The 24,811-nt window shown below is 39.7% G+C and overlaps 1 protein-coding gene and 1 long non-coding RNA gene across 2 annotated transcripts in view; one reads left to right on the top strand and one right to left on the bottom strand.

The window, feature by feature from the left end:
- The window catches only part of LOC120725645 (RNA binding protein fox-1 homolog 1-like), a 293,134-nt gene extending 269,201 nt beyond the window's left edge, over positions 1 to 23,933 (bottom strand). Inside the window, exons 1-2 of the mRNA XM_040018623.1 lie at positions 21,821 to 23,933; positions 21,720 to 21,780 (exon numbers count right to left, since the gene is read on the bottom strand). Of these exons, the coding sequence (XP_039874557.1) occupies positions 21,720 to 21,741 (22 nt within the window). The 5' untranslated portion in view covers positions 21,742 to 21,780; positions 21,821 to 23,933. The remainder of the gene's footprint in view (positions 1 to 21,719; positions 21,781 to 21,820) is intronic.
- LOC120725647 lies at positions 4,198 to 15,464 on the top strand. The gene is made up of 3 exons (XR_005694162.1): positions 4,198 to 4,208; positions 6,526 to 6,530; positions 15,352 to 15,464. It is a non-coding gene; the product is annotated as an uncharacterized LOC120725647 (long non-coding RNA).
- Positions 23,934 to 24,811: the final 878 nt, after the last annotated feature.

Below are 24,811 nucleotides of genomic sequence, written 5' to 3'. Positions count from 1 at the left end.
TGCCCATCTCTGACTACCAGTATAGTTTCATGTGCTTCATGGAGAAGGACACTGCAGCCTCACACTTCCTGGATCTCAGCATTTCTGACTTCAGGAAGTGTTTGACTCAACACTTATTGTATTCACACATATAGCTCACTGTTCTATAGGCTGTGGACATTATTAAAGGGAGGCAAAGAGAACTCAGTGTTCATTTCAGTAATGAGGCCTTTCTTCCTACAGGAAGATGCCCAAACTGATAATCATGTTCTGCAAATCTGCTTTTGTGCTGTGGATATTAAATGTTCAATAGTGATTTCTTTCTTGCTCTTAGTTACAATTTTGATATAACGTTTTGTAAAAGATAAATAAATAAAAGTGTCAAAGCTGTTTATGCATTTGTGGTCTTGAGTGGTCAGTTCATGTATTTAAAGTCTGATGAGTGTTTGTGAGAATTGTCCTATGTTATCTTATCTTATTTTATATCTGGCTTGTCGTTAGGATTACTCCAGACAACTGAGAACTGAACATGCAATAAAACTGGAAATTTTTTGTGCCTGTTGCAACTTTGTGTTGTTAGTTATCATATGAAATGTTCCATCCATTCATCCCCAATCATCCAGATCTACTTAACCCTTTAAAGCCGGTCAGAGCAGCACGCTCCATTTTGCGTAACTATTTTTAAATCCCTGTAGAACCGGAACCACGTAAGCTAGCACAATAATTTTTTTGCATATGAAACCGGAGGAGTTGTACTTACATCTTATGCCATCAGCTTGTCCTAGGTCACGGTTTCCTTCCACATATAGCTTTGCGAAAATTGCATAAAAAGCGCTTGCAGGAACAAAAACATTATTCCAGAAACCCGCTTTGCCGATCCGATCAGCTGTTCGTAACACTTCCCACATTGAAACAGACGCAAACTATCGCATGTCCGCCATTACCTGCCCGAAACCGGAAGTGACGTCATTTTCGCGGAAAATGTAGTTTTTTACTTGTAGGCCTTAAAAACCTATACTGGTGTTTTTATAAGTCATGTTTGACTTTTCTGAATAGTTTCTGGGATGCTTAGAACTCGAATTGCACTGCTGGAAATAGTTTATTTTAATGCACATGCTGTTTTCTTTGCAAATTTGCATCATAGGATTGTTTTTCGTTTTTCCTGCAGTATATAAAAATTGCTGTATCTCCAAAATAAAACTATGAAGACACTCAAAATAAATTTCCTGTTGTTGTAACTATTTTTTTGCAACTTTTTTGGATTTAAAGTTTTGAGGGATAAACCTCTTAAAATTCTGCAAGTAGAAATATATGTAAAAAAAACAAAAACGATTTTCAATTCTTTTGTAGTTTATTGCACTTTTTGCAATTTATGTAGTTACTATGGACTTAATGCATACATATTATTAAAATATGGGCTATAACAGTTGTAATGATGTATAGCAACTTGAAATGCTCCCAAAAATGGCACTACAGCATGTAAAAAAATAAAGTAAGCTCTGGTGGCAGTTTGCACTCCACCCTTTTCCATCGGAGAACCAAGTCCTAAGACTTGAAGGTGCTAATTCTCAGCGATTGGTTGTAAGCCAAGTATGAAGCAATGAGATAAAGCCACCACAACCAGATTATCTTCAGCAACCATAGACAAGCAGAGATACACTGAAAAAAAGGGATTGGCCATCTCTTGGATTTATGTAAGCATCTTGCACGTATTCAGCACAGTTGCCTCATGCTTTAAAGCTTGTAACTATAGACTGTAGAAACTGCATGAATGCAGAGAGGGTATATTAAATTGTTCATATAATGTTTGAGTGAAGTAAGTCAATAATATAGCGATGTTAAATCTCACAACACTGCATGTGATTTCATCTCGACAACTCTGGATCGTGGTTTGAGGAAGGCCTCCAGCTCAGTCAAGCCGAGCCGCCTTTCCTGTTTTTCAGTACCGATTGGTAGTGTGGTGGTTAGTGCTGTTGCCTCACAGGAAGAAGGTCCTGGGTTCCAATCTGTGCTCTGACTAGTTTGTAGTGGGTTCTCTCTGGATATTCTGGTTTCCTCCCGCAGTTAAAAATCATGCACTTAATAGAGTTAGGTTAATGGGTGATTATAAATTTCCTGTGAATGTGAGTGCAAATGGTTGTTTGTCTCTGTGTGATAGATTGGTGAGCTGTCACTTCAGGGTTACGCCCCAGCCCCCCTGCAGGATGGTAGTTGTTGTAGATCCATTTAACTTTCATGTTAACCAGACTTTAGACTTTGTTGAACATTATGTAATATGAAGATAACATGTAGTATTTAAGTGACCAAGTAGCATTGGGGTAAAAGCTATTGAACAGTTTTGGAATAAAATGACAAAATCGTGAAGGATTAAAATATTCCAAGAGCTCACCTTACTTCATCTAAACATGTTTCAATCACGTCTCGTCAACACAAAATGCACAGGTTTATTGAATATGAATAAGCTGTGTTGATTTAACTAAGATCTGAACAAGAGCAAATGCAAACAACTGAGCGAGAGGGGCTGTTATTGTGTGTGTATATGGATAATAGCAAACAATTTATAATCATACATTTCTTGCATGCAGAAATGAATTTTGTTCACTGAAATTAAACTTTTCTAAGATCAAAATAATTTTCTCCACAAAATGCAACATTTGAGCTTGCATTTTTTTTTACGTGCGCTCAGAATAGATGCACAGATGAAGTATGTCCCTCATAGAGCAAACCTGGGAATAAGATGAGATATAATAGTACAAATGATCAAATTTAGTGTGCCTGTTTATCCCAGGTTATTGTAAACAATTGTATTAACTGCTAACATGTTAATATCCTTACTTTGTGGAATGTGTAAGACACATTTTTAATGGGTATTTTTAAAGTGATTAGCTAAAGGGGTTCTAGGATATTTTTCCACTTGCTTTATTGTAATTTGAGAATCACACAAATGTCTAATAGCATAACAATGATAGCATGAAGTTGTGACATTTAAAATCCAAAAATTGAGGGCCAGAAGCCACTGTGACACCATTGTTGTGCTCTATCAGTCATCTGTATTATATGAAAATGGTCTGTAAAGACAGCATGTTTCCTAGCAGAGTTATACATATCAACATGGTTATAAATTAAATTTTGTTAAATAAACACTACATTTTTTTTAAATGAAATTATTGACGAAAAATAACTGGACAGACAGAAGGTCAACAGACCTGATAATAATTCTTTCTATAGAAAGTTGGCACATGGCAGTGTCAATCTCTTGCTTTTCTTCTGAGTAAGATTTTATTTACTTGTAATTCAATCAATAATTTTTAACTTTTTGTGATTTCTTGTTTTGCTTTCTAAATTTCAGATCCTGGCCTTTACCTGCTCCCTCTTATACTGATGTGGTGTATGTGGTATGCCTGTGCTTGCATGTGGTATGTGAACTGTCATACTTTTTTCAAAAAAAACTGTTTTACGAGTCACGTTTTCTTTACTGACCCACCCCTTTTATGTCTTCTCCAGATCTGAATGTGGCAGTGTAAAGGTTGCAGTGCAAGGACCTCAACTAGGGGCCAATTACTTAAACATAGATTAAAACATCCAGATTATGGGCACTGGCGCCCATATCCTTGCCCATATATTAGTTGTCCATGCACATTTAAGTCATGCACTCAGGTCCCATTTTTGTAGGATTCATAACAGAGAGAAATCACAGCAAACATTGTCACTGGCCACATTCAGCTGCCATGTTTGTGGATTCTCTGAAGTTACCTCTGAAAAGGAGTATTTTAGTCACATAAATTTGCATCTGAAAGCAAACGGTCCCATGCATGTTCAAGGGTTGTACATTTATGACAAACATCTATGGAACATTCAAATCACATAAAAATAGAAAACATCTTGGTTATTCTTACAGTGACTTTAAAGGTGGAATAGTAACAGTAAGAGACAGTTTTAACAGGCCAGCTCCTGAAGGGGGGGAACATGAAGACAGTGAAGTATTTGACGAAGGCCAGGTGGAAGTGCAAGACTTGTCTCAGACTGGGATCTCTAAAAGTGATGAGAGGATGATAGAAGAGAAATTTGCAGCGATGTTGCTTAAGCTGGAAAATGTACTCCATGTTCCAAGCAGTGCAGTGGATGAGTTTTTGCAGGACTTGCACTTCCTGATGAGTTCTGCATCCCTGACTGCAATAAATGCCATAGTTACAGATTTTTGTACAAAGCGAAGTCATATTAATCTTAATGTGAAAGAAATTGAGGATTTGGCCTCTGCAGTCTGCATCTCTAACCCTCTGACAAAAACACTCAGAAATATGGGTACACTTGGAACTGCTTTTAAGCGGAAACAGTACTTCAGCAAAAAGTTCCATGTCGTTGAACCAATTGAATATATTTTGGATAAGGAGAGCAACCACACCTACCAATATAAACCATTACTGCAGACCCTACAACAGCTCCTAATGGTATAGTATAGTATGAATGGTATAGTAGATGACATAGTAGAAAACTACAATGCTCAATCCAAGGAAACTGAAAGTATGCAACAAGAATACAGATCATTTCAAGATGGAGAATTTTTCAAACAAAATCAGTTCCTGTCTGCTGATGAATTGAGAATTACCGTGATGCTTTACATTGATGATTTTGAAGTATGCAACCCTCTCGGTACTTCAAGAAAGAAAATACAATATTAATATTAAGCATACAATATTAAGCAACTTATCCCAAGACCAACACTCCTCTTTGTCATCCATCTACTTGGCATTACTGTGTAAAAGCAGCTACGTCAAGGAATATGGGTAAAGTGAAAAAGTGCTTGAACCTCTTTTGTGTGATTTGGCAGTCTTGGAGGAGCATGGGGTATTTGTCCCACAGATTGGAAAAAATATTAAAGGCACGGTACAGTGTGTAGCTGCAGACAATCTAGGTGCTCATGGGATTGCAGGTTTTGTGGAGAGCTTTTCAGGAGAGTATGTTTGTCGATTTTGCACAGGACGCTTCAGCGACTTTCAGACCAAACCGGTACTTTCTGGAGAGTTTACTCTTCGATCCAAAGACCTGCACAAAGAACATGTCAAACATGCAGTAGAGAGTGGAAAGCATTGTGTTGGAGTGAAAAGGCCATGTGTGCTGACGGAAAATCTTTCTCATTTTCATGTGACAACTGGATATCCACCTGACATACTCCACGATCTTTTGGAAGGTGTTGTTCCAGTGGAACTTGCACAGTGTCTGGGTATGTTCATATCCAAAAAATACATCACTTTGGACTCTTTAAATAAAGTGATTGTCAGTTTTCCCTATAAGGGAAAAGATAAAACAAACCGTCCACATATTGTTCCATGAACATTGTTAAGAAAAAATACAATAGGTGGCAATGCAGCGGAAAATTGGACTCTGTTAAGATTGCTGCCCTTCTTGATTGGAGATGTTATACCTGACGGTGATCCAGTGTGGGAAATCATTTTGGATTTAAAGGAGATAGTGGAACTTGCTGTTGCCCAGATCCATACAGAAGAATCAATTGGATATCTTCAGTTCAAAATTTCTGATCACAGACAGAAATATCAAGAAGCATTTCCCAACAAAAAACTTCTGCCAAAGCATCACTACTTGGAACATTACCCTCAGATGATCCGATGTTTTGGTCCTCTTGTTGGATTATGGACAATGCGATTTGAGGGAAAACACAGTTTTTTCAAGGAAGTGGCTCATCATACCAAGTGTTTCAAGAATGTTGCTCTAACACTGTCAAGGAAACATCAAATGCTGATTGCCTATCACTTACACTCATTACATCCACAGAAATCTGGAGTTGAAGTGTCAAGTGCATCAAGAGTTCCACTTGAGGTTCTGAAAGATGACATTTCTCTGCCTATCAAAAAGATGTATCCTGACATGACAGAAGTAAACATGACTAAAAGTGCAGACTATAGAGGGATCAACTACAGAAAAAGAATGATCGTTATCTGTGGTTTTACTGATGGGCTGCCTGAATTTGGAGAGATAATAAGAATATGTGTTGTTCAGGGTACAATGAATTTCATTGTCAGCAAGTTTTCGTCTTAGTTAGGGAGCAGCCTTTGAACTGCAACCATGTACAAAATGTCCTTGATAACATATGATGAACTCGCAGAGAAGTACCCATCAAATGACTACTTCATTGGTCCCCTTCGAATGGTTACATTGAAAAGATATCCTTACATCAAAAGCACACAATGAATATGTGAGTAAACAGCTGTAATTAACGGCTTACTCAATATGCACTTTAATCTCACTGGCATAAGCACCTAAAGTAGCACCTGGCTTTATTGTGATGTTCAGCCACTAACTCCCTGTGACTTGTTGGATCTAACAGTCTGTTAGGCCCATCCGTACATCTTCTAGACAAGAAAACCTTTAATCTCTGTTTTTGTTGAGATTAGTCAGAATTTTTCTCAGTCCTCTCTTAAGTACCGTTGTGAAACATTATGTTGACATCTGGATTTATGTTCATGTATATTTTGTCTTTTCTAGACTGAAAAGAAAAAAGGATTTTCATATCAAACATCCTTGAAAGAGTAGTTGTCAAACAGCTAACAGATCATCTGCAGAGGAATGGTTTATTTGAAGAGTTTCAGTCAGGTTTCAGAGCTCATCACAGCACAGAAACAGCTTTAGTGAAGGTTACAAATGATCTTCTTATGGCCTCTGACAGTGAACTCATCTCTGTGCTTGTCCTGCTAGACCTTAGTGCAGCATTCGATACTGTCGACCATAATATCCTATTAGAGCGATTAGAACATGCTGTAGGTATTACAGGTACTGCACTGCAGTGGTTTGTATCATATCTATCTAATAGGCTCCAGTTTGTGCATGTAAATGGAGAGTCCTCTTCACACACTGAGGTTAATTATGGAGTTCCACAGGGTTCAGTGCTAGGACCAATTCTGTTTACATTATACATGCTTCCCTTAGGCAGCATCATTAGAAGACATAGCATACATTTACACTGCTATGCAGATGACACCCAGCTCTATCTGTCCATGAAGCCAGATAACACACACCAATGAGTTAAACTGCAGGAATGTCTTAAAGACATAAAGACCTGGATGGCCGCTAACTTTCTGCTTCTTAATTCAGATAAAACTGAGGTTATTGTACTCGACCCTGAAAATCTTAGAAACATGGTATCTAACCAGATTCTTCCTCTGGATGGCATTACCTTGGTCTCCAGTAATGCTGTGAGGAACCTTGGAGTCATTTTTGACCAGGACATGTCCTTCAACGCACATATTAAACAAATATGTAAGACTGCTTTCTTCCATTTGCGCAACATCTCTAAAATTAGAAATATCCTGTCTCAGAGTGACGCTGAAAAACTAGTTCATGCATTTATTACTTCCAGGCTGGACGACTGTAATTCATTATTATCAGGAAGTCCTAAAAACTCACTGAAAAACCTTCAGTTAATCCAAAATGCTGCAGCAAGAGTACTGACAGGGACTAGAAAGAGAGAGCAGATTTCTCCTGTTTTGGCTTCCCTTCATTGGCTTCCTGTTAAATCCAAAATTCAAAATCCTGCTCCTCACATACAAGGTCTTAAATAATCAGGCCCCATCTTATCTCAATGACCTTGTAGTACCATATCACCCTATTAGAGCACTTCGCTCTCGCTCTGCAGGCCTACTTGTTGTTCCTAGAGTATTTAAAAGTAGAATGGGAGGCAGAGCCTTCAGTTTTCAGGCCCCTCTTCTGTGGAACCAGCTTCCAGTTTGGATTCAGGAGACAGACACTATCTCTACTTTCAAGATTAGGCTTAAAACTTTCCTTTTTGCTAAAGCATATAGTTAGGGCTGGACCAGGTGACCCTGAATCCTCCCTTAGTTATGCTGCAATAGACGTAGGCTGCCGGGGATTCCCATGATGCATTGAGTTTTTCCTTTCCAGTCACCTTTCTCACTCACTATGTGTTAATAGACCTCTCTGCATTGAATCATACCTGTTATTAACCTCTGTCTCTCTTCCACAGCATGTCTTTTATCCTGTCTTCCTTCTCTCACCCCAACCGGTCACAGCAGATGGCCCCGCCCCTCCCTGAGCCTGGTTCTGCCGGAGGTTTCTTCCTGTTAAAAGGGAGTTTTTCCTTCCCACTGTCGCCAAAGTGCTTGCTCATAGGGGGTCATATGATTGTTGGGTTTTTCTCTGTATCTATGAAGCGCCTTGAGGCGACTTTTGTTGTGATTTGGCGCTATATAAATAAAATTGAATTGAATTTAATTTAATTGAAGCACGGAATCAAATGATGGCTGAACCAGTAGAACTGCGGATCATCCTTGCTTCCAACAATACTGAAAAACTGACGATAGCATCGGGCATGCCAAAGTCTGTGGAGGATCTTTCAGATGAGATCAAACGTCAGTTTGATATTCAGGGGGACATTAGACTCCAGTACATGGACAGTGACTTTGATAATGAGTTTATCAACCTTAAACGAATGGATGATATTCAGGACAAGAGCACAGTGAAAGTCATCTGTCTGACTGATGCTTCAGACTTTGGTGAAGTTGGGATGAACCAAAGTGGGGAAGAAACGTCACTATCATCTTCTGACACACTATTACTTTCATCCTCTGACTCCGAAACTGCTCGATCTCAGTGGCCTGCAGAATTCCAAATACCAAAGTTTCCGTATGACGTGGAGATGCAACTTCAAAGTGCAAACCAGGCTTTCATATCAAATGGAATTCTTCTGAACCCAGGACACAAACTTAAGTCAGACATTTTAGAAGCTCTAGCTGAGAAAATCATGACGTTTAAGGCATATCCTTCAAACTTGGAAATAGAATCTGTTGCTGAAGCTTTAATCAAAGCACATCCATGCTTAAGAGAACAAGGATCTTTCAGTGGTTTCTACGGATGGAAGATTAGCCTCAAGTACAAGATGGCAAATTATAGGACAAAGCTTAGAAACTTGGGGTGCCCAGAAGTGAGCATTAATTCCCTCAAGCACAAACCAACCGATCGATGTCACCCAGCATATGCTGTCAAAAAACCTAGAAAGGCAGAGGTAAATTTTTGTCCTCCTTATCCGGCTGGAGAGACCCAGGACAGCCTTGAAAGGGAGAGATTGGCATTGCTAACTGAGGTCAAGAAGAAGCATAATGAGCAGTGTAGGGACTAAAGCGTTATTAAATAACGCGTTACAGTAACTACGTTATTATTGTTGTAACGAGCACGGTAACTAGTTATTATGCCAAAATCAGGAACACGTTACTGGGATTTAGATAGGCTCGTTATTCGTTACTTCGTGTGATGGCTATCGCGGAGCTTCCACAGATTCAGTAACATTAGCAAGTGGTGGAGGCCAGCAGGTGGATGAGGGAAAGTGGAGGCAGGAGCAGAGACCCGAGGCGGCCGCCGGTCCGAGTGTCAGGAGAACTGAGCTTCAGGTAAGAAGTTATGACCTGCAGTCTATCTGGGTCTTCTGTCAAACCAAGTTTAGGTGGAGTTTATTTTCGTTGTGCTGGCTTTTTACAGTCAGTTACAATAACTCGTACTGCGTACTAACTAGCATGTTATATGTTATTGCTAGCAGTTTCTGTACAGCTGGGTGGATGCTACGGTGTTACTGATAGTGAACTTTATTTTATTCATAAGGTTAGTTAGTAGAGTTGCCAATGGCTCCTTAAAAACTGAATCATCTCGTATTCAGAGAAAATATTACGGGTTTCGTGTTGAGCTGAAAAGAAACAGTTTGTCCCGGACTTGAGCTACAATGAAAAAGACACAAAGCTGGATTTATTCTGGGTTTGCTGCACAGCTGCCTCTTCTTCTCTCATTCTCTCTCCTCCCTCTCCTGTTTCTCCTTCAATCATGAAACTGATCAATGATCAGTTGATCGGCTTTTCTCTCTTGTTTGTTTATCGCCCACTTTTGTTGACATGTTTTTAGGTGGAAGCAGAACTTGTGAGGATTACTACTGCTCCACTTGTTCCGAGGTTTCTTGCACAACTTGACCAATACACTGACCAGCTCAAAAAGTCTTCAAGAATAAAGGAGGCGCTGCAGGGAGGAAAATCAGGCAAATTTTGGCCCCAGCCACAGCGTTTTTTCTGTTCGCAGCAAAATGTTATGGCATTATAAGATCACTTTCAAATTTAAACAGCTAGCTGTAAGTTCCATTTTGGTATGCAAAAAAAGATGCCGTATTAGTTTGTCTTTCCCTCTGTTGCTTAATATGGATATGTATAATATGGTGGAAACCCTGCCCACATGTTAAATATTCATGTCTATGTGATCATTAATTGGTCTTGTGTACATGTCTGTGTCAGCAGTGGATATGTCATTCATTTTGCATATAATGTGTCATTCTAAAGTATTTCTGTTTTCTCTTTCTGTACCTCTGTCACTCTCTCCAGAATGAAACTATTGAAAAGAGGAGGGAGTGTGTCCTCCAGGGCACTACCTCTTTACCTAAATGAAGACCCAAGCATCCTCTTTAAAGAATACCTGGTTGGTAATTTTAGTGTAGTCTTTATCTGTATTAAACCAAATCTTGAATAACTAATGTTGTCACATTGTTATAATTTGCATGGAATCTGTCTAAAAGATTATTCAAAGTATTGAGATTTAAAGGGTTTCATTGAGAGAGGATGCAGGATGAATGTGTATTTTGTCGCCTTTTAAAAACAAACAATTCTTTCCATGTTAAAATGTTTGCCACTTGAGTTTTTTCCCTATACAGAGGTAAAATAAATGCTGACAGTGGCAGCAAGTGTTGAATGAGTTCTGTTAAGCTGCTGCAAAAAACTGAAAACTGGCAAACTGTTTTATTGTCAGACCATAATGTTTGCATGTTTTATTAAAGTTTTATTTGGGATGGTGATATCATTTTGGGAATATTAGTAGACTATTTGTTTTATTATTATTATTATTATTATTATTATTATTATTATTATTATTATTACTTTTTTTTTTTTTATCTAACCTGGTGACTGGAACCTGTTTATTCTGTTCTTCACAAATTTGTCATGGGATGCCGTCCAGGATTGTGGCTGTTAAGGTGAACAGTATGGAACGCCAGGACTGCCATAATGAATTAATTAAATACACCATTAAATAATTAATTAAATGTGTCAATAAATAATTAAAATGGGAATTAATTAATTTAATAAATAGTTATGACACATGTAATTAATTAATTATTTATGTATTTCACATTTAATTAATTATTGACACATTTAATTAATTATTGACACATTTAATTAATTATTTGATGATATATTTATTTATTTCATTTTGGCAGTCCTGGCGCCTGGCTCTCATCTTGAAATAATTTTATCTGTCAGCCTCACCCATCAAACTCAGGGGGCGGGGTTAACGCTGATCGAGTCAAAACCATTGCTTTGGCCTGGTGGCCATTGTTTCTAGCACACAACAACCGGCATGTGGAAGCTAACAGAACTGAACTTTGAAAAACCATGTTTGTGTGTCACCAAATACCGTTTTAATATTTTTTTAGCCGAGAATGTAGTGGTTTAATCTTCATGTGTCTGGTCGGTTTGTCAAGATACAGCCTCTTTGCAAAAGTGCTTCGATGATTTCGGAGATGTCTGCCCAGTCTCACGGCAAAGCGTGGGACAGACCCGCTCGCCTTGCAAGCAATCCTAACGACAAAGCGCAGGCCCCGGTACACAGCTGTAGTAACCCCCGCTGACTTCTTTTACTGAGGTTATATTTATCGGTGTTTTATTTCCTGATGTTCTTATGTGTCCTACGTGTTTCAGTCGCCAATTCTGAATTATAACTAACATTAAAAACACGTTTAAGGAGGAGAGAGAGCAAATAAATCTGTTTAACATCTGATCTTTGGGTTTTTGTTCAGTAATCAGCGTGACCTGTGTATAAACGCATAAAAGAGATAACGTTGGTGTTTCTGTCATGTAGTAACTGCTGGCTTTAACTGTACAAAGGTTGTTCGACACTATGAAACACATACAGACGTCATGATGTTCGGCTAATACTTTTATTGTGAATATTAATCATGAGGGTAAACGGCCCTGTACACCACGGAGCGAGGTCAGCATATCCACGATATCCACGATATCCTCAACTCCATGAGTTAACACAGAGTTTCCCAGCTGACTATCTAACTGCCAACTATTCCAGAGACGTGAAAATATACAGCATAAAGAAAAGTGTAAGAGACTCAGCAGCAGATTAGAATAACAGTTATACATTTAATAAATCACCAAATGAATCCAAGAAACGAGCAAACCTGTTACGACAATTTGAGTTTGTATTCCCTCAGCTGCAGACTCGCTGCTGTTTAAATGTTTGAAAAGGAAGATTAGATATAAACAAACGTCAAACATAGACTCAGTCTGCCTTCACATTTGATATGAGGCCAGCACGTATAGTGGCTGTGTCCTGTTTTAAGATCATACATGTAAAATTGTTGTCTGACCTCCGTCGATCCAGCCGCTCAGAGTCCGTGGTTACCATGGTTACTGCATAAGCAGCTATAATGTTAACAGCTGGCACTGAGGAAACCTACCGGCAGCATGGGTGTTTATGTTTTTCATTGCAAAAGCACTGTCTGAATGGTTAACTGAAGTTAACTTGGATAAATTATAGTTAAGGAGTATCACAGATAACGCCTACGTGAGCTGTGCGACTGTTCACCACTACACTGAAATCAGCAGGCTATTACTGAAATACACGTGCTATATCATAAACTATGATATAAATAGGGAGGTCCTATTAACATGTTTAGTTTTAAAGGACACCTTCCTGCCTTTAGTCTCCTTCATGAGCAGTATTAGTTTTCTTCTAACATCCAGAAGTCTGCACCATGTGTTTCATAGTTTGTAACAAGCCTTTGACAGGTAAACATAACATGACCGAAAAACCAAAAAAAAAAAAAAAAAAAAAAAGAGAGAGAGAGAGTGTTGACATAAGAAGATAAAATGTTCTCAATTATGGAGACAGGCAAATGGTTCATTTATGTTTGATGTGTGTTTATTCCTCCCTAAATATCGTCGGTGAAGTTTGCCATGCACGTCAGATTTTCCTGCGCATTTTTATACGTCTGCCAACAGAGAGAGAAAAAAATCACATTCTAACAGACAGCTGGTGCTTAGAATACAGTTGAATAACTATTAAAAAACAGATGATATAATATTTCTGTCCAGGTTGCAGACTTCATGATGAACATGCTGTTGCAAACCCTGCTCCTCTCGGTGGAAATGCGCCTTCTCTTTCCTCTTTGTATAAAAACATTTTAAAAGTCAGTTTAATCTCAAAATTCACTGTTAAATCCAAAACACACCAGATAAAAAAAAGCGAATAGTTCAGTCTAACACATGTGCCAGTGAACCATTAAACGTCTGTGAAACTATGCAGTTATGAAACGTAACTTTAACCTCAGCCAAACCGATTTGCTCAGTTGTAAATAAAACAGCGAAGTAAACGTGACCCAACAGACAGAACCTGAGTGAATGAAGTCCAGCGTTTAACCACTGAGAGCTAAAACTCAGCTGAGGTTTCAAAGCTGTGTGCCGGTGATTGGACATCAGCCGCTGATGAAGCTGCTTCGCCTATAAAGTGCTCTGTAAGGAAACAAGCTCCAGCAGCTCTGCGCTCGGGGAAAACACTATATTTACTTATCTTGTGCAGAAAAATGCGCTGACATTGCTTTATATCGAGTACCGGCTGCCCAGTTAAACTGTGACTATCACCAGGTAACGTAGGCGTGTTTCTTGAATTAGCAGCAGGTGTTAAACAGCTGACAGGTGAGGAGGAGGATGCATGCAGGTAAACTGAGGGTCTGTTGAGCTGATCGCTGGTTTCGTGAGAAAAATGTCAGCTCGTTCTTTATGTTACAGAAGCACAGAGACACAAGACCAGGCGGAAAGAGACGATCGTTCGGTGAAAATGAGAATCTGCGAATGCAACATGTGGAACACGGAGAGTGGAATATGTAAACAAACCGGTTAACGTAACCCCCTGGGTGCACTCTGCATGCTAACTGTTAGCAGAGCTAGTGAAATCTCTGAAAACATCTGAGCACTTTTGCAAACACGTTCTATGTTGACAACCTGACCAGACATACGTCGCGACATTCGCGGCTAAAACACTGTTAAAAGTGTAGCTGGTGACAGAAAAACGGGATATTTTAAAACTACACCACCACCATTGCTGCCTGTGATTTGATCTGCATTCTGGGATACCTGGCTGCCCCAAGTCTACACAAGCAATCGATTATCTAGGATCGACCTGTTTTGACTTACTTTGCACGGCAACCAATCAAATGTTAGAGAAGCTGCATGGGCAGCGTTAACCCCGCCCCCTGAGTTTGATGGGTGAGGCTGACAGATAAAATTATTTCAAGATGAGAGCCAAGCGCCAGGACTGCCAAAATGAAATAAATAAATATATCATTAAATAATTAATTAAATGTGTCAATAATTAATTAAATGTGTCAATAAATAATTTAAATGTGAAATACATAAATAATTAATTAAATGTGTCAATAATTAATTAAAATGTGAAATACATAAACAATTAATTAAATGTGTCAATAATTAATTAATTAAATGTGTCAATAATTAATTAAAATGTGAAATACATAAATAATTAATTAAATGTGTCAATGATTAATTAATTAAATGTGTCAATATTTAATTAAAATGTGAAATACATAAACAATTAATTAAATGTGTCAATAATTAATTAAAATGTGAAATACATAAATAATTAATTAAATGTGTCAATAATTAATTAATTACATGTGTCATAACTATTTATTTAATTAATTAATTCCAATTTTAATTAATTATTGCCACATTTAATTAATTATTTAATGGTGTATTTAATTAATTCATTATGGCAGTCCTGGCGCTCCATAGAACAGTTCATTTTGATTTGTTAAAGGTTTTGTGGTCAACCTATTATGTGATCTTAAATGTTTTTTCTTCTGTTTCTGGCAGAGACATTTAATTTAAAATCGTTATTTTTATGGTGCATCTGTGTGTGGTTCAGCTGTTGTTTTCTTAAAAAATGTTCAATGAATGTATAAATAAATAAATGAATAAAATAAAAAAAATAAAGAAGATAAGAGAAATAAGTGGCTTGTATTAAATTCATTTGTGTGGAACCTGTTGACAAAATAGATTTGTGTAAAACTAATTAGTAAAGCACAATTTCGCTGAAAATATAATATTTTAATTAATCTAACTTAAATTTAACATTTAAATACCACAAACAAGAAATGTGTTCACAAAACGAATCTAACCTGTAAATACATAATTTATGTCCATACAACATAACTTGATTTAGGTTTTAATCCTAAATAGATTTATAAAATTGGCTCACTTCAAAAGGATTGTTTTACTTTAATGCAAGTTTATTAAATTAGATGACCTAAAGACTTTTGCTTTAAACTAACACAATAACATTTCATGGAAGCTTTTGACAAAATAAATTTAATTAAAGTCAACATTTCATTTTTTTGAGTGTGGTTTAGCCAGAGATAGCAGGGTGAGAGTCCAGGAAGAAGAGCATGAGCCCTGTGAAAGATTAAAGTAGTCACATCTAACCAAACCTGTCATAGTTTGTACTTTTCAAACCTGAAATTTGGCACCGGACATAATCCCAGTTTTTGTTGGAAATCTGTCCAAATCTTTTAAATATCCAAGAAAACCAGCACAAGGATAACGTTCTGACATGAACACTAGTAAAATAAGTAGTTTAGTCTTTATTCAGATACTTGATCTGGAAACTCGGTTATTGAAAGGACCTGCACTGAAAAAAAGGCCATGTTGGATTTACTTGATTCAATAGTGGAAACTGGTTGCACACAAATGTTTTGCTTTGGCAGAAACTTAAACAACTGAGTTAAATCAACACAACTTTTTCATATTCAATAAACCTGTGCATTTTGTGTTCATAAAACACGATTGAAACATGTTCAGATGAAGTAAGTTGAGCTCTTGGAATATTTTAATCCTTCACAATTTTGTCATTTTATTCAATAACTTTTACCCCAATACTACTTGGTCACTTAAATACTACATGCTGTCTTCATATTACATAATGTTCAACAAAGTCTAGATCCTGGTTACCATAAAAATTGAATGGGTCTTCAACAACTACCATCCTTCTATCTTTATCCTGGTTACAGGAGGGCTGGGAAATAACCCTGAAGTTACAGGTTATCAGGCAGGTACACCCTGGACAGCTGACCAGTCTATCACATAGAAACAAACAACCATTTACACTTACATTCACAGATGATTTAGAATCACCAGTTAACCCTAACTCTAATAACTGCATGACTTTTAACTGCGGGAGGAAACCAGAATACCCAGAGAGAAACCTGCAAACTAGCCAGAATGTGGATTTGAACACAGGACCTTCTTACTGTGAAGCAACAGCACTAACCACCATGCCAACAATCTAGGAAATGTAGGAAAGCTATGATTTCCTGCATTTGATGCAGAATTGTTTTGTTTTTGTAATAATACACAATAAATAGCAATAGAATGCACGTGGTGCGTGTGTAGTTGTCTGCCTCTTATAACTCCAGTGATTTTCCTGCAGTTTGAAATCTTGTGCGATCTTGTGAATTTCATGAGTTCAGCAACTAACCACTCTCACTAGATTGTATCAGGTCGTCTCAACAAGAACAAATTAAGTTGCTGAATTTCGTACAGATTCTTCATGATTTAATTACGTTCATAGAAACATGAAATTATTGTGTTCAAATTACAAGTTAGACTTTTTTAATGTAACAACCACCCAATTTACTTTTGTTGGTATACTAAAAAAAGTAGAGGTGGCTGCTCGACTTGACTGAGATGGATGCCTTCTTGAAACCACGATCTAAAGGGCGCAAGTCTGAAACCCGTGCAGTGTCGCGGGATTTAACATTGATATATTATTGACTTACTTCACTTGAACATGATATGAACAATTTAATCTAGCCTCTCTGCATATCATGTAGTTTCTACACTATGTAGTTACACTTAACTTTAAAGCATGAGGCAATTGTGTTAAATACACACAAGATGCTTACGTAAATCCAAGAGCTGGCCAATCCCTTTTTTTCAGTGTGCCTCTGTGCCTGTTTCAGAGTGAAGCTGCCCTCCAGTCCTCGCAGACCCTCTGTTTCTGTTTGTCTTGGTCTTCCTTCCTTCCTCTCGTTTCCCCTTTTGTGCGCATGTGTGTGGGTCCTTTTGGGTCCGGCTTCTCCAGAGACCTGACGGAAACCATATACCGAAGTTTTGCTGCTGAAAGTCCAATTTCTGATTTTAGCAGCTCCCTTCTTTTGAATGTGTGTTTTGTACATCTGGTTACTTCTGAGACCAAATCATGCGGAAGCACCGGTGCTTCCTTTGGTTAGCCTCTAATACTGAATTGCTTGTGGCTGTTTGGATGACTTTATCATTGCTGGCAATTCTAGTTACCATTGAGACTGTAGATAAAAATATAGTTGAGACAAATGTCCCTTTGTTGACATTCAGAGAGCTGGGCAGGAAGTGGTGATGAATAATAAACATAAACAATCCAAATCCATCAGAAGTTATTACTGTCTGTGGGTGTTTGTAGTCGTCTCGTCACACTGTTGTATTCAAAAAATATATATTAAAGTTAACGTACAATGTAAATAAGCAGAACCACTTTGAAAGTGTCACAGTTCAGAGGCAAGAACACATCTCTGTTTGCTGTGGGCCTTGCTAATACGAAAAATATTGCTACTACTACTAACACTAATAACAAAAGCTTTGTATGAGGTCACTGCAAGCTCTGAAGTCACAACGAAGTGAGCTAAAGCTAACGGTACACATGATGAGGAGCATCAACAGAGCGGGGGTCATCTAAGCTCACAGCAGACAGTGCAGTGGGAAAGCTTATTCATGATTATGTTTGGAATCATTGCCCGAGTGCGCTCGAGCCGATTATAACCAATACAAAAACATGAATATTCAATGTGAACTGTGCCTTTCCTCTGGATGGCTCGCAGGACGTACTGGCTGATTGTGATACACGGCAGCTGACAATTAGTCCATTTCAGAGGGCCATAACCTGAAGTTTGTGTGCTGCGGCCTCAGACACAGCAGTAATTGGACATTACTCGTGTAAGGAAAGGCTAAAAGCTTCTCTGCCGCTCGTCGTGCTGACATCTTTCTTCTTTCTCACATCACATTCTTCTCTATTTCTCTGTGCTCCAGCAGCACTTCTTTAATTGTAACGACCTTTCTAGCAGTGTTAAAAGCAGTTCATAGACAACTGGGCATCACTTTAAGCAACATAAAAAGAAGCTTTTACAGCCCTGTGCTCTCTCTTTCTTTCTGTCTGTTCACAGTTAGAGTGAAATGGTCACAGTTTGTGCCCACTGAGCCTTTTTACCCTTTTCAGGGTGAAATATATTGTATTTGCAATTTCATGCATTTGTGTGTCAGTAAAACAGTCATATCATCATTACGGTCTTTTGTCTTTAGTGACAGATGCTACTGTTTATCTCTATTAATAATGTAAGGGTCCTATAACAACTTGGCAGTTGCTTTGTGTTATCACCATTAAAGCCAAGCTTTAATTTTTAATGAGGAGCAAATAACCTCTCATAGTTTCCCTGTTACTAATGACTGTGGGGTTGAATTCCACTAATTCCAGTCAGGCGTAATCAGCTCCCATCATTGCCTTAGGTAGTTTGGATTAGTTTGCTGGACCAGGGATCCATCATTAGTTAATCCCATTGTCTTGGATTAGTCCATACTATGTGGAGTGGAATGAAGGAAATAACATCTTTAGAAGATTTAAGTGAACGAGCTGCTCAAAGCAAAAAAAAAAAGAAAAAAGGTCAACGTCAACATGAAGTGATGAGGAGGGCTGGCTCTGTGATTACCTGCACGCTCTGGTCACTAACTGTTACTGGGCAGGCCGTGGAGCTCCTTCTCAAACAGACTCACTCAGCTTATTATTAGCTCTATTATAGCTTTTCAAACCTCTTTCTTCGACTCAGGTGTGGCTGATTTTTGTGGGCATTGTGGGCCCCTGTGAGTGTCGTCCCGAGCCGGGTGCAGCCTCATTTGCTTGCTGTGTAGAGTTTGTTCAGACTCTTTGACCTCAGCCTGAGGTAAATGGACTGAATCATTATTAACCTTTATTAATCTCAGAGCAAATTATGTATATGAAAGGTTCTTATAAAGCATGTTTCTACTCCACCTGAGCACTCGGAGGATCTTATAAAAGATATTTCATTCATACAAGCATTTTTTTTTCTGTTCTTTCCATTAAACATTCACACACATCCACACTCCAGTGTATGCATCATATTATATATTTGGCATGCAGACCGGAGCAGCCGGGGGACGAACCCCCAAACTTCTAATTAGTAGCTGACCTGCTCTACAGTTACTCAGCAGGTAGGACGTGGTCGCTGGTTTACCCACAGTGACTCATGTGCTAAGCTGTTACATTTTTTTCAGCCATGTTGGATGACGGTTGTTGGAGACGTTCTCACTGAATGTTATATGTGAGTGATGCCCACACGTCTACTACTTTTCAGTATATACTATGGAACTAATAGTATAACTGGTCTAATAGAAAATATGTAAGAAATATCAAACATAACATTCCAGTGCAGGTTAAATTACTTTCCCAAAAGCTTCCATTAACCTGTGGGCAGTCAAAGGGCTCTAATGAATGTTTCATTTTGAGAAGCTTCACAGAAGCAGCCGTCACCACACAGATTTCAAAAGCTTTATAAAGTAAGAAAATACTATACACCATAGAGTCTCTTATGTTTTAGTCTTTGTCTGGGTTCCAATAACACAAAAAAAGAGATGTGCTTTCTCAGGACGTGTCCAAACAGAAACTGTGTCAAACTATTGAAAGAAGCAGCACTTTGATTGCAGACCTGCAAGACCTGCAGCTGTGTCAGACTAATTCTGCACAATTATGTGCGGTGCTGGTATAAAGTGATCACTGAGTCATACCACACATCTGGGGGAGTCCAATAGCTGTTTCTGCTTATTTAATAAAAAAACATCTCAGATATTTATATGATGGTCGTCTAATCTCCTGTTACCAATCTGACGGGTTCCCTGAATGCCATCTCATTCACAGCTAGTGACACAGCCTCACACAGCATATCACTCACAGTGATGAGTTCTCTAGTTTATGCTGTTTTCATTTTCACAGTCGAAGAGCAGTCCCTGAAAACCTGTCACCATGTCTCTGCAGGTGCTATACACAAAACAGACTAATGATGAAGACGATAGACAAATCGGTGAAATCAATTGAATTTAAAGCAATCAAACAAATGAGTGAGCATCTGACTGAGGCACACACAACTTTCCAGTTAGCAAGACAGTGTGACTGGGCCCAGTCAGCAGCCTGCTGATGAACACTGATGGAAGCAGAATCAGGCCAAACTGGGACAGAGACGAAGGAGGAAGTGGAGGAAGTGCAGAGCGCTTTAATTACTACATTCCGCACTTCAACCCTTTGCATTTGCTCTTTGTTCTCATCAAACACAAAAATCTTCGTCACCAAACATAATGAAGCCATTTTGAAACACTCTGGCGTGTCTGTGCAACAAGCGAGGCTGCTGACGAACCTCCTCGACTCTACATTTCCACTGATCTAAGCTGGTTATCATTGATCTTTCCTGCTCCGATTAGATTGGTATCGATGTGCCAGTAGCACAGATGGCCACACCTACAGCCAGGGTCATGCTTCAGAACTAAAATTGAATCGAAATACTAATACATTTTTTATGATCGAACAGCATGGAGGTTTGGAGCCGAGCAGCGAGTTGCAGAGAATATCCAGTTAGCATTAGGAATGAGAGCTTACTGCCAGCAGTTAGGAGTCTGCACTACAACACTCACGAACACTCACGAACACTCACAGACAAGCGTTTGGATGTTCACCACCCAAACACTGCAACACAGCCTCACCCGACTGAGGGTTTGATCCCAGGCAAAAAGAAGACATTACAGTATATTTCAAGTGTCTCTGAATAAATAACAACTGCTCTTCCATGTTTTCAGTGCTCTTCTTCACCCAAACTCTCAAGTTCCTCCCTTTAAACAACCCGCCTGTCTGCTGATAAACAACATAGTGAGGGGGAATATGTACAAGCTAATCTTTTTGAGGAAAAGGCCAATATAACTAGCTGTAAATAATATTTTGTTGAAGCTATTGCTAAATAATAGATACCCGAGTCTTTACTGGGATATTTTCACCCCAACAAGCTTGGCAGGGCTGAAGCACCCACTTCTTTTTTATGTTGCTGAGGGGATGGGGGCGGGGTGGGGTCGAGAAGTGAAAACAAGAAAGAAAAAAGGTGGATGGATAGATAGGTAGCTAGATAAAGAGAAAGAGGCAAAGAGTGTGCAGTGGTGTGGCGGATGCAGGCAGAATTAAAGAGGCTTTTTTGTGGCGTTTAATATCCATTCATTGGCTGGACTGCTGACACAGTGAGAGCACTGCGTTCACGATTTATAGCCACTTCTAATGGGCATGCCCAGAACCAAAGGACTGCAGTCAGCACATTCTCCCCCTGTGCACACAGACACACTTGCAAAGACAGCCAGCTGCACACACACACACACACACACACACACACACACACACACACACACACACACACACACACACACACACACTGTGGTAGCTGTGCAGTAGATTGTATCAGTTAACTCACTAATCCTGGAACATACAGATCATTTGACTCAGTGTAACAGACACACAGGCACACTGACCTGGCCAAGTGGGGGTCTCCATGTACGTCCAAATGGTCAGAGAGAAGAGGTGTTCGCTGCCCTGTTAGATAAGCAGAAAAACAGAGAACAGGCTTAGCAATAGCAACACATTTTAACACATCTTGTAGAAAACATACGTGTGGCACAAACACGACTCACAAGGCTGATGTCTAATGTCAGACAGCACGGTTCAATACGGTAGCACAGCTACAGCAGCACTTTGAAAGGAGAGGAAATCTTTTCTCCTGGTGTGTGTGTCTGTGTGTGTGTGTGTATTCAACATTACACAAACAAAAATACGCAAACACACATCAGATGGTAATTTAGTATACCTGAGTATACTGGACAAGTATTCTCACAGTATGAGACAGGGTATCTTGTGTCCTGTGTTTTTATACTGACTGGGATGGATTAAGCTGGGTTAAGTATTCCCAGAGCTCACTATATTAGTTTTCTCTAAAACTTCTCAGTTTTACAGTTTTTATTCTCCTTGTCGTGGCACAACTGTTACTTTCATTGAAGAACGGGATCGTGGCGCCTGCGATGAGAGAGAGTCGAGGGAGCTTAAGCTGTCTCTTGTCGTAATGGGCAATGTTCAGTCACTACCAAATAAAATGGAGGAGCCAGGAGTCAGAAGGAATATTGGGAATGTAGCTTGATGTGCTTCACAGAATCAGGGATGCACCAGGAAATTCCCGATGACAATGCATCTGTGGAAAGCTTCCACACTGTTCGGGCTGACAGCGCTGCGAATGGTAAGTAGAAAGGAGGGGGCAGGCTTGATGCTTTTGTTAACAAAAGTGGTGTAGCTGTAACAGTCAAAGAACAGATTTTCTTGTCTGGACACTGGATTGTGCGCTGTTGGCTGTATTATTTACCCCTGTGATCTTGGTGGTTGTCTGTGTTCCTCCCCCTGCTAACTCCACAGCTGCATGTGACCTTCTCCACTCTGCCATAGCCCGGTTACAAACCATGTCACCTTGGACACAATGGTGCCAACTTTCACACAGTACGTGGTCTCTCCCACCAGGGGGAGAGAATTTTAGACCTACTGCCTGCTAATGTCAAGGACACACACAGTTCCTCCTACCTCCCCCACTGGGTAGGTCAGGTCACAGCCTGATTCACCTCACCCCGCTAGGTGTCTATGAAGAGGGAGCCTGTGAACATAAGGAGATGGTCAGAGGAGGCCTTGGCAGAACTACAGGGCTGGGACACACTCTGTGAGCCTCACGGTGAGGACATGAGTGGGCTTACTGAGTGTAGCACTGATTACATAACCTTCTGCACCAACTCCATTGTTCCAGTTCGGACTCTCCATGGTTGCTAAAATAATAACCTATGGGTGACTAATGACATCATAGGGCCTTCAGAGGGGGCAATAGAGAGGAGGTGAGAACGGTTCAGGTGTTATTGAAGGGCATGATCAGTGAGGCAAATGATCATTTTGAGAGAAAGCTAGAGAGGAAACTCAGCATGAGAGAGGTGTGCAGTGGCATGAAGACCATCACTGGATTCACTAACAGCAGGGGAGTTGGGGGCAGACCAAACGAGTTGAATGTGTTTTTCAACAGATCCAACACTGCAGGTAATGCTCACCCCCCCCTATTAACTTACTTGTAGTCAGCCTCCAATCCACAGCTACTCCACTGCGTCTCTGTGAAAGTCCTGACACCCCTCCCTCATTTGTCACTTTTACTCACAGCCAGGTTCAAAGACAAATGAAGACGACGCCACTCAGGCAAGTCTGCCCCCAGTTTTGTGGAGTCTTTCAGAAATTGTTCTGCCTGGGTCTACAGAGGGCCCAAGTGCTGTGGAAGACATCATGCCTCGTCCCTGTACCAAAGACGCCACGTCCCAGTGGCCCCCAGGATTACAGGCCTGGGGCACTGACTTCCCACGTCATGAAGACCCTGGAAAGACTCATCATTAGATTCGACCTATAGTCCGGCCACATCAGAGTCCCCTTCACTTTGCTTACGAGTGCTACTGTAGAGTTGAGGACACCATCAACCATCATTTGCCTTCTCAATCATCTACGCCCATCTGGACCAGCCGGCGAGCACTGCGAGGGTCATGATCTTTTACTTTTCCAGTGCATTCAGCACCATCAGGCTGACCCTCCTGGGTGATAAGCTAACAGGGATGCAGGTGGATGCTTCTCTGGTGTCCTGGATTGTTGATTACCAGACAGGAAGACCACAAATGTGCGTCTTCAACATTGTGTGTCTGACAAGGTGATCAGCAACACAAGGGACTGTCCTCTCCCCCTTCCTCTTCATGCTCTACACCACAGACTTCACCCACTGCACAGAGACCTCCATCTTCAGAAGTTTTCTGATGACTCTGATGTTGGATGCATCAGTAGGGGCTATGAGATGTAGTACTAGGCTGTGGCCGACTCCTTTGTCAAGCGGTTCGAGCAGAATTATCTGCAGCTCAACGTGGCAAAGACCAAGGAAATGACTGTAGACTTTATAAGAATCAAGAAACCTGCGACCCTTGTTTTAATTCAGGGAGTCGATGTGGTTGTTGTGGAGGAGCATAAATACCCAGTAAACTGAACTGGACTGGACTTTCTTAAGGTAGTATCAGAGACGCAGATTTGTCCAAGATAAGGACAATGCTGGACAATACCCCCCCTTCCTGACATGCATGCTAGCCTCAGGAAAACCTTCAGTGAGAGACTGAGATTTCCCAACTGTCCCACTGAATGACACAGGAAATCATTCCCGCCTGTGGAAATTTTTATTGGAATTTCTCTCAGCAATAACAAAGTTTTATGTTTGCTAACATGGGCACCTCAACTTCAACCATATATATTTAGTTTGTGTTATATACTGCATTATTTACAACTGAGTTGTTTGTATATATGAGAGCAGTAGCACTTTCTATCACAGCTCGGTAATAAATGGGTAATAGTACACACTCCAAACACTGTTTGGCTGTTTTTTTGTTTGTCTTTTTGGAGGTTTTCTTTGGTCATAAGCAGAGGTCTCGCTGCGCTGTCCTTAGACAGTAAAAGTGACGAAACTATTGAGGAAAAAACGCCGCATATATATTGTTTATCATGACTCTGGTTTTACGTGGCC

Source organism: Simochromis diagramma, unplaced genomic scaffold (assembly GCF_900408965.1).
Source record: "Simochromis diagramma unplaced genomic scaffold, fSimDia1.1 OVJJ01000699.1, whole genome shotgun sequence".
NCBI lineage: Eukaryota > Metazoa > Chordata > Actinopteri > Cichliformes > Cichlidae > Simochromis > Simochromis diagramma.
This window is presented reverse-complemented; position numbering and strand designations above follow the sequence as displayed.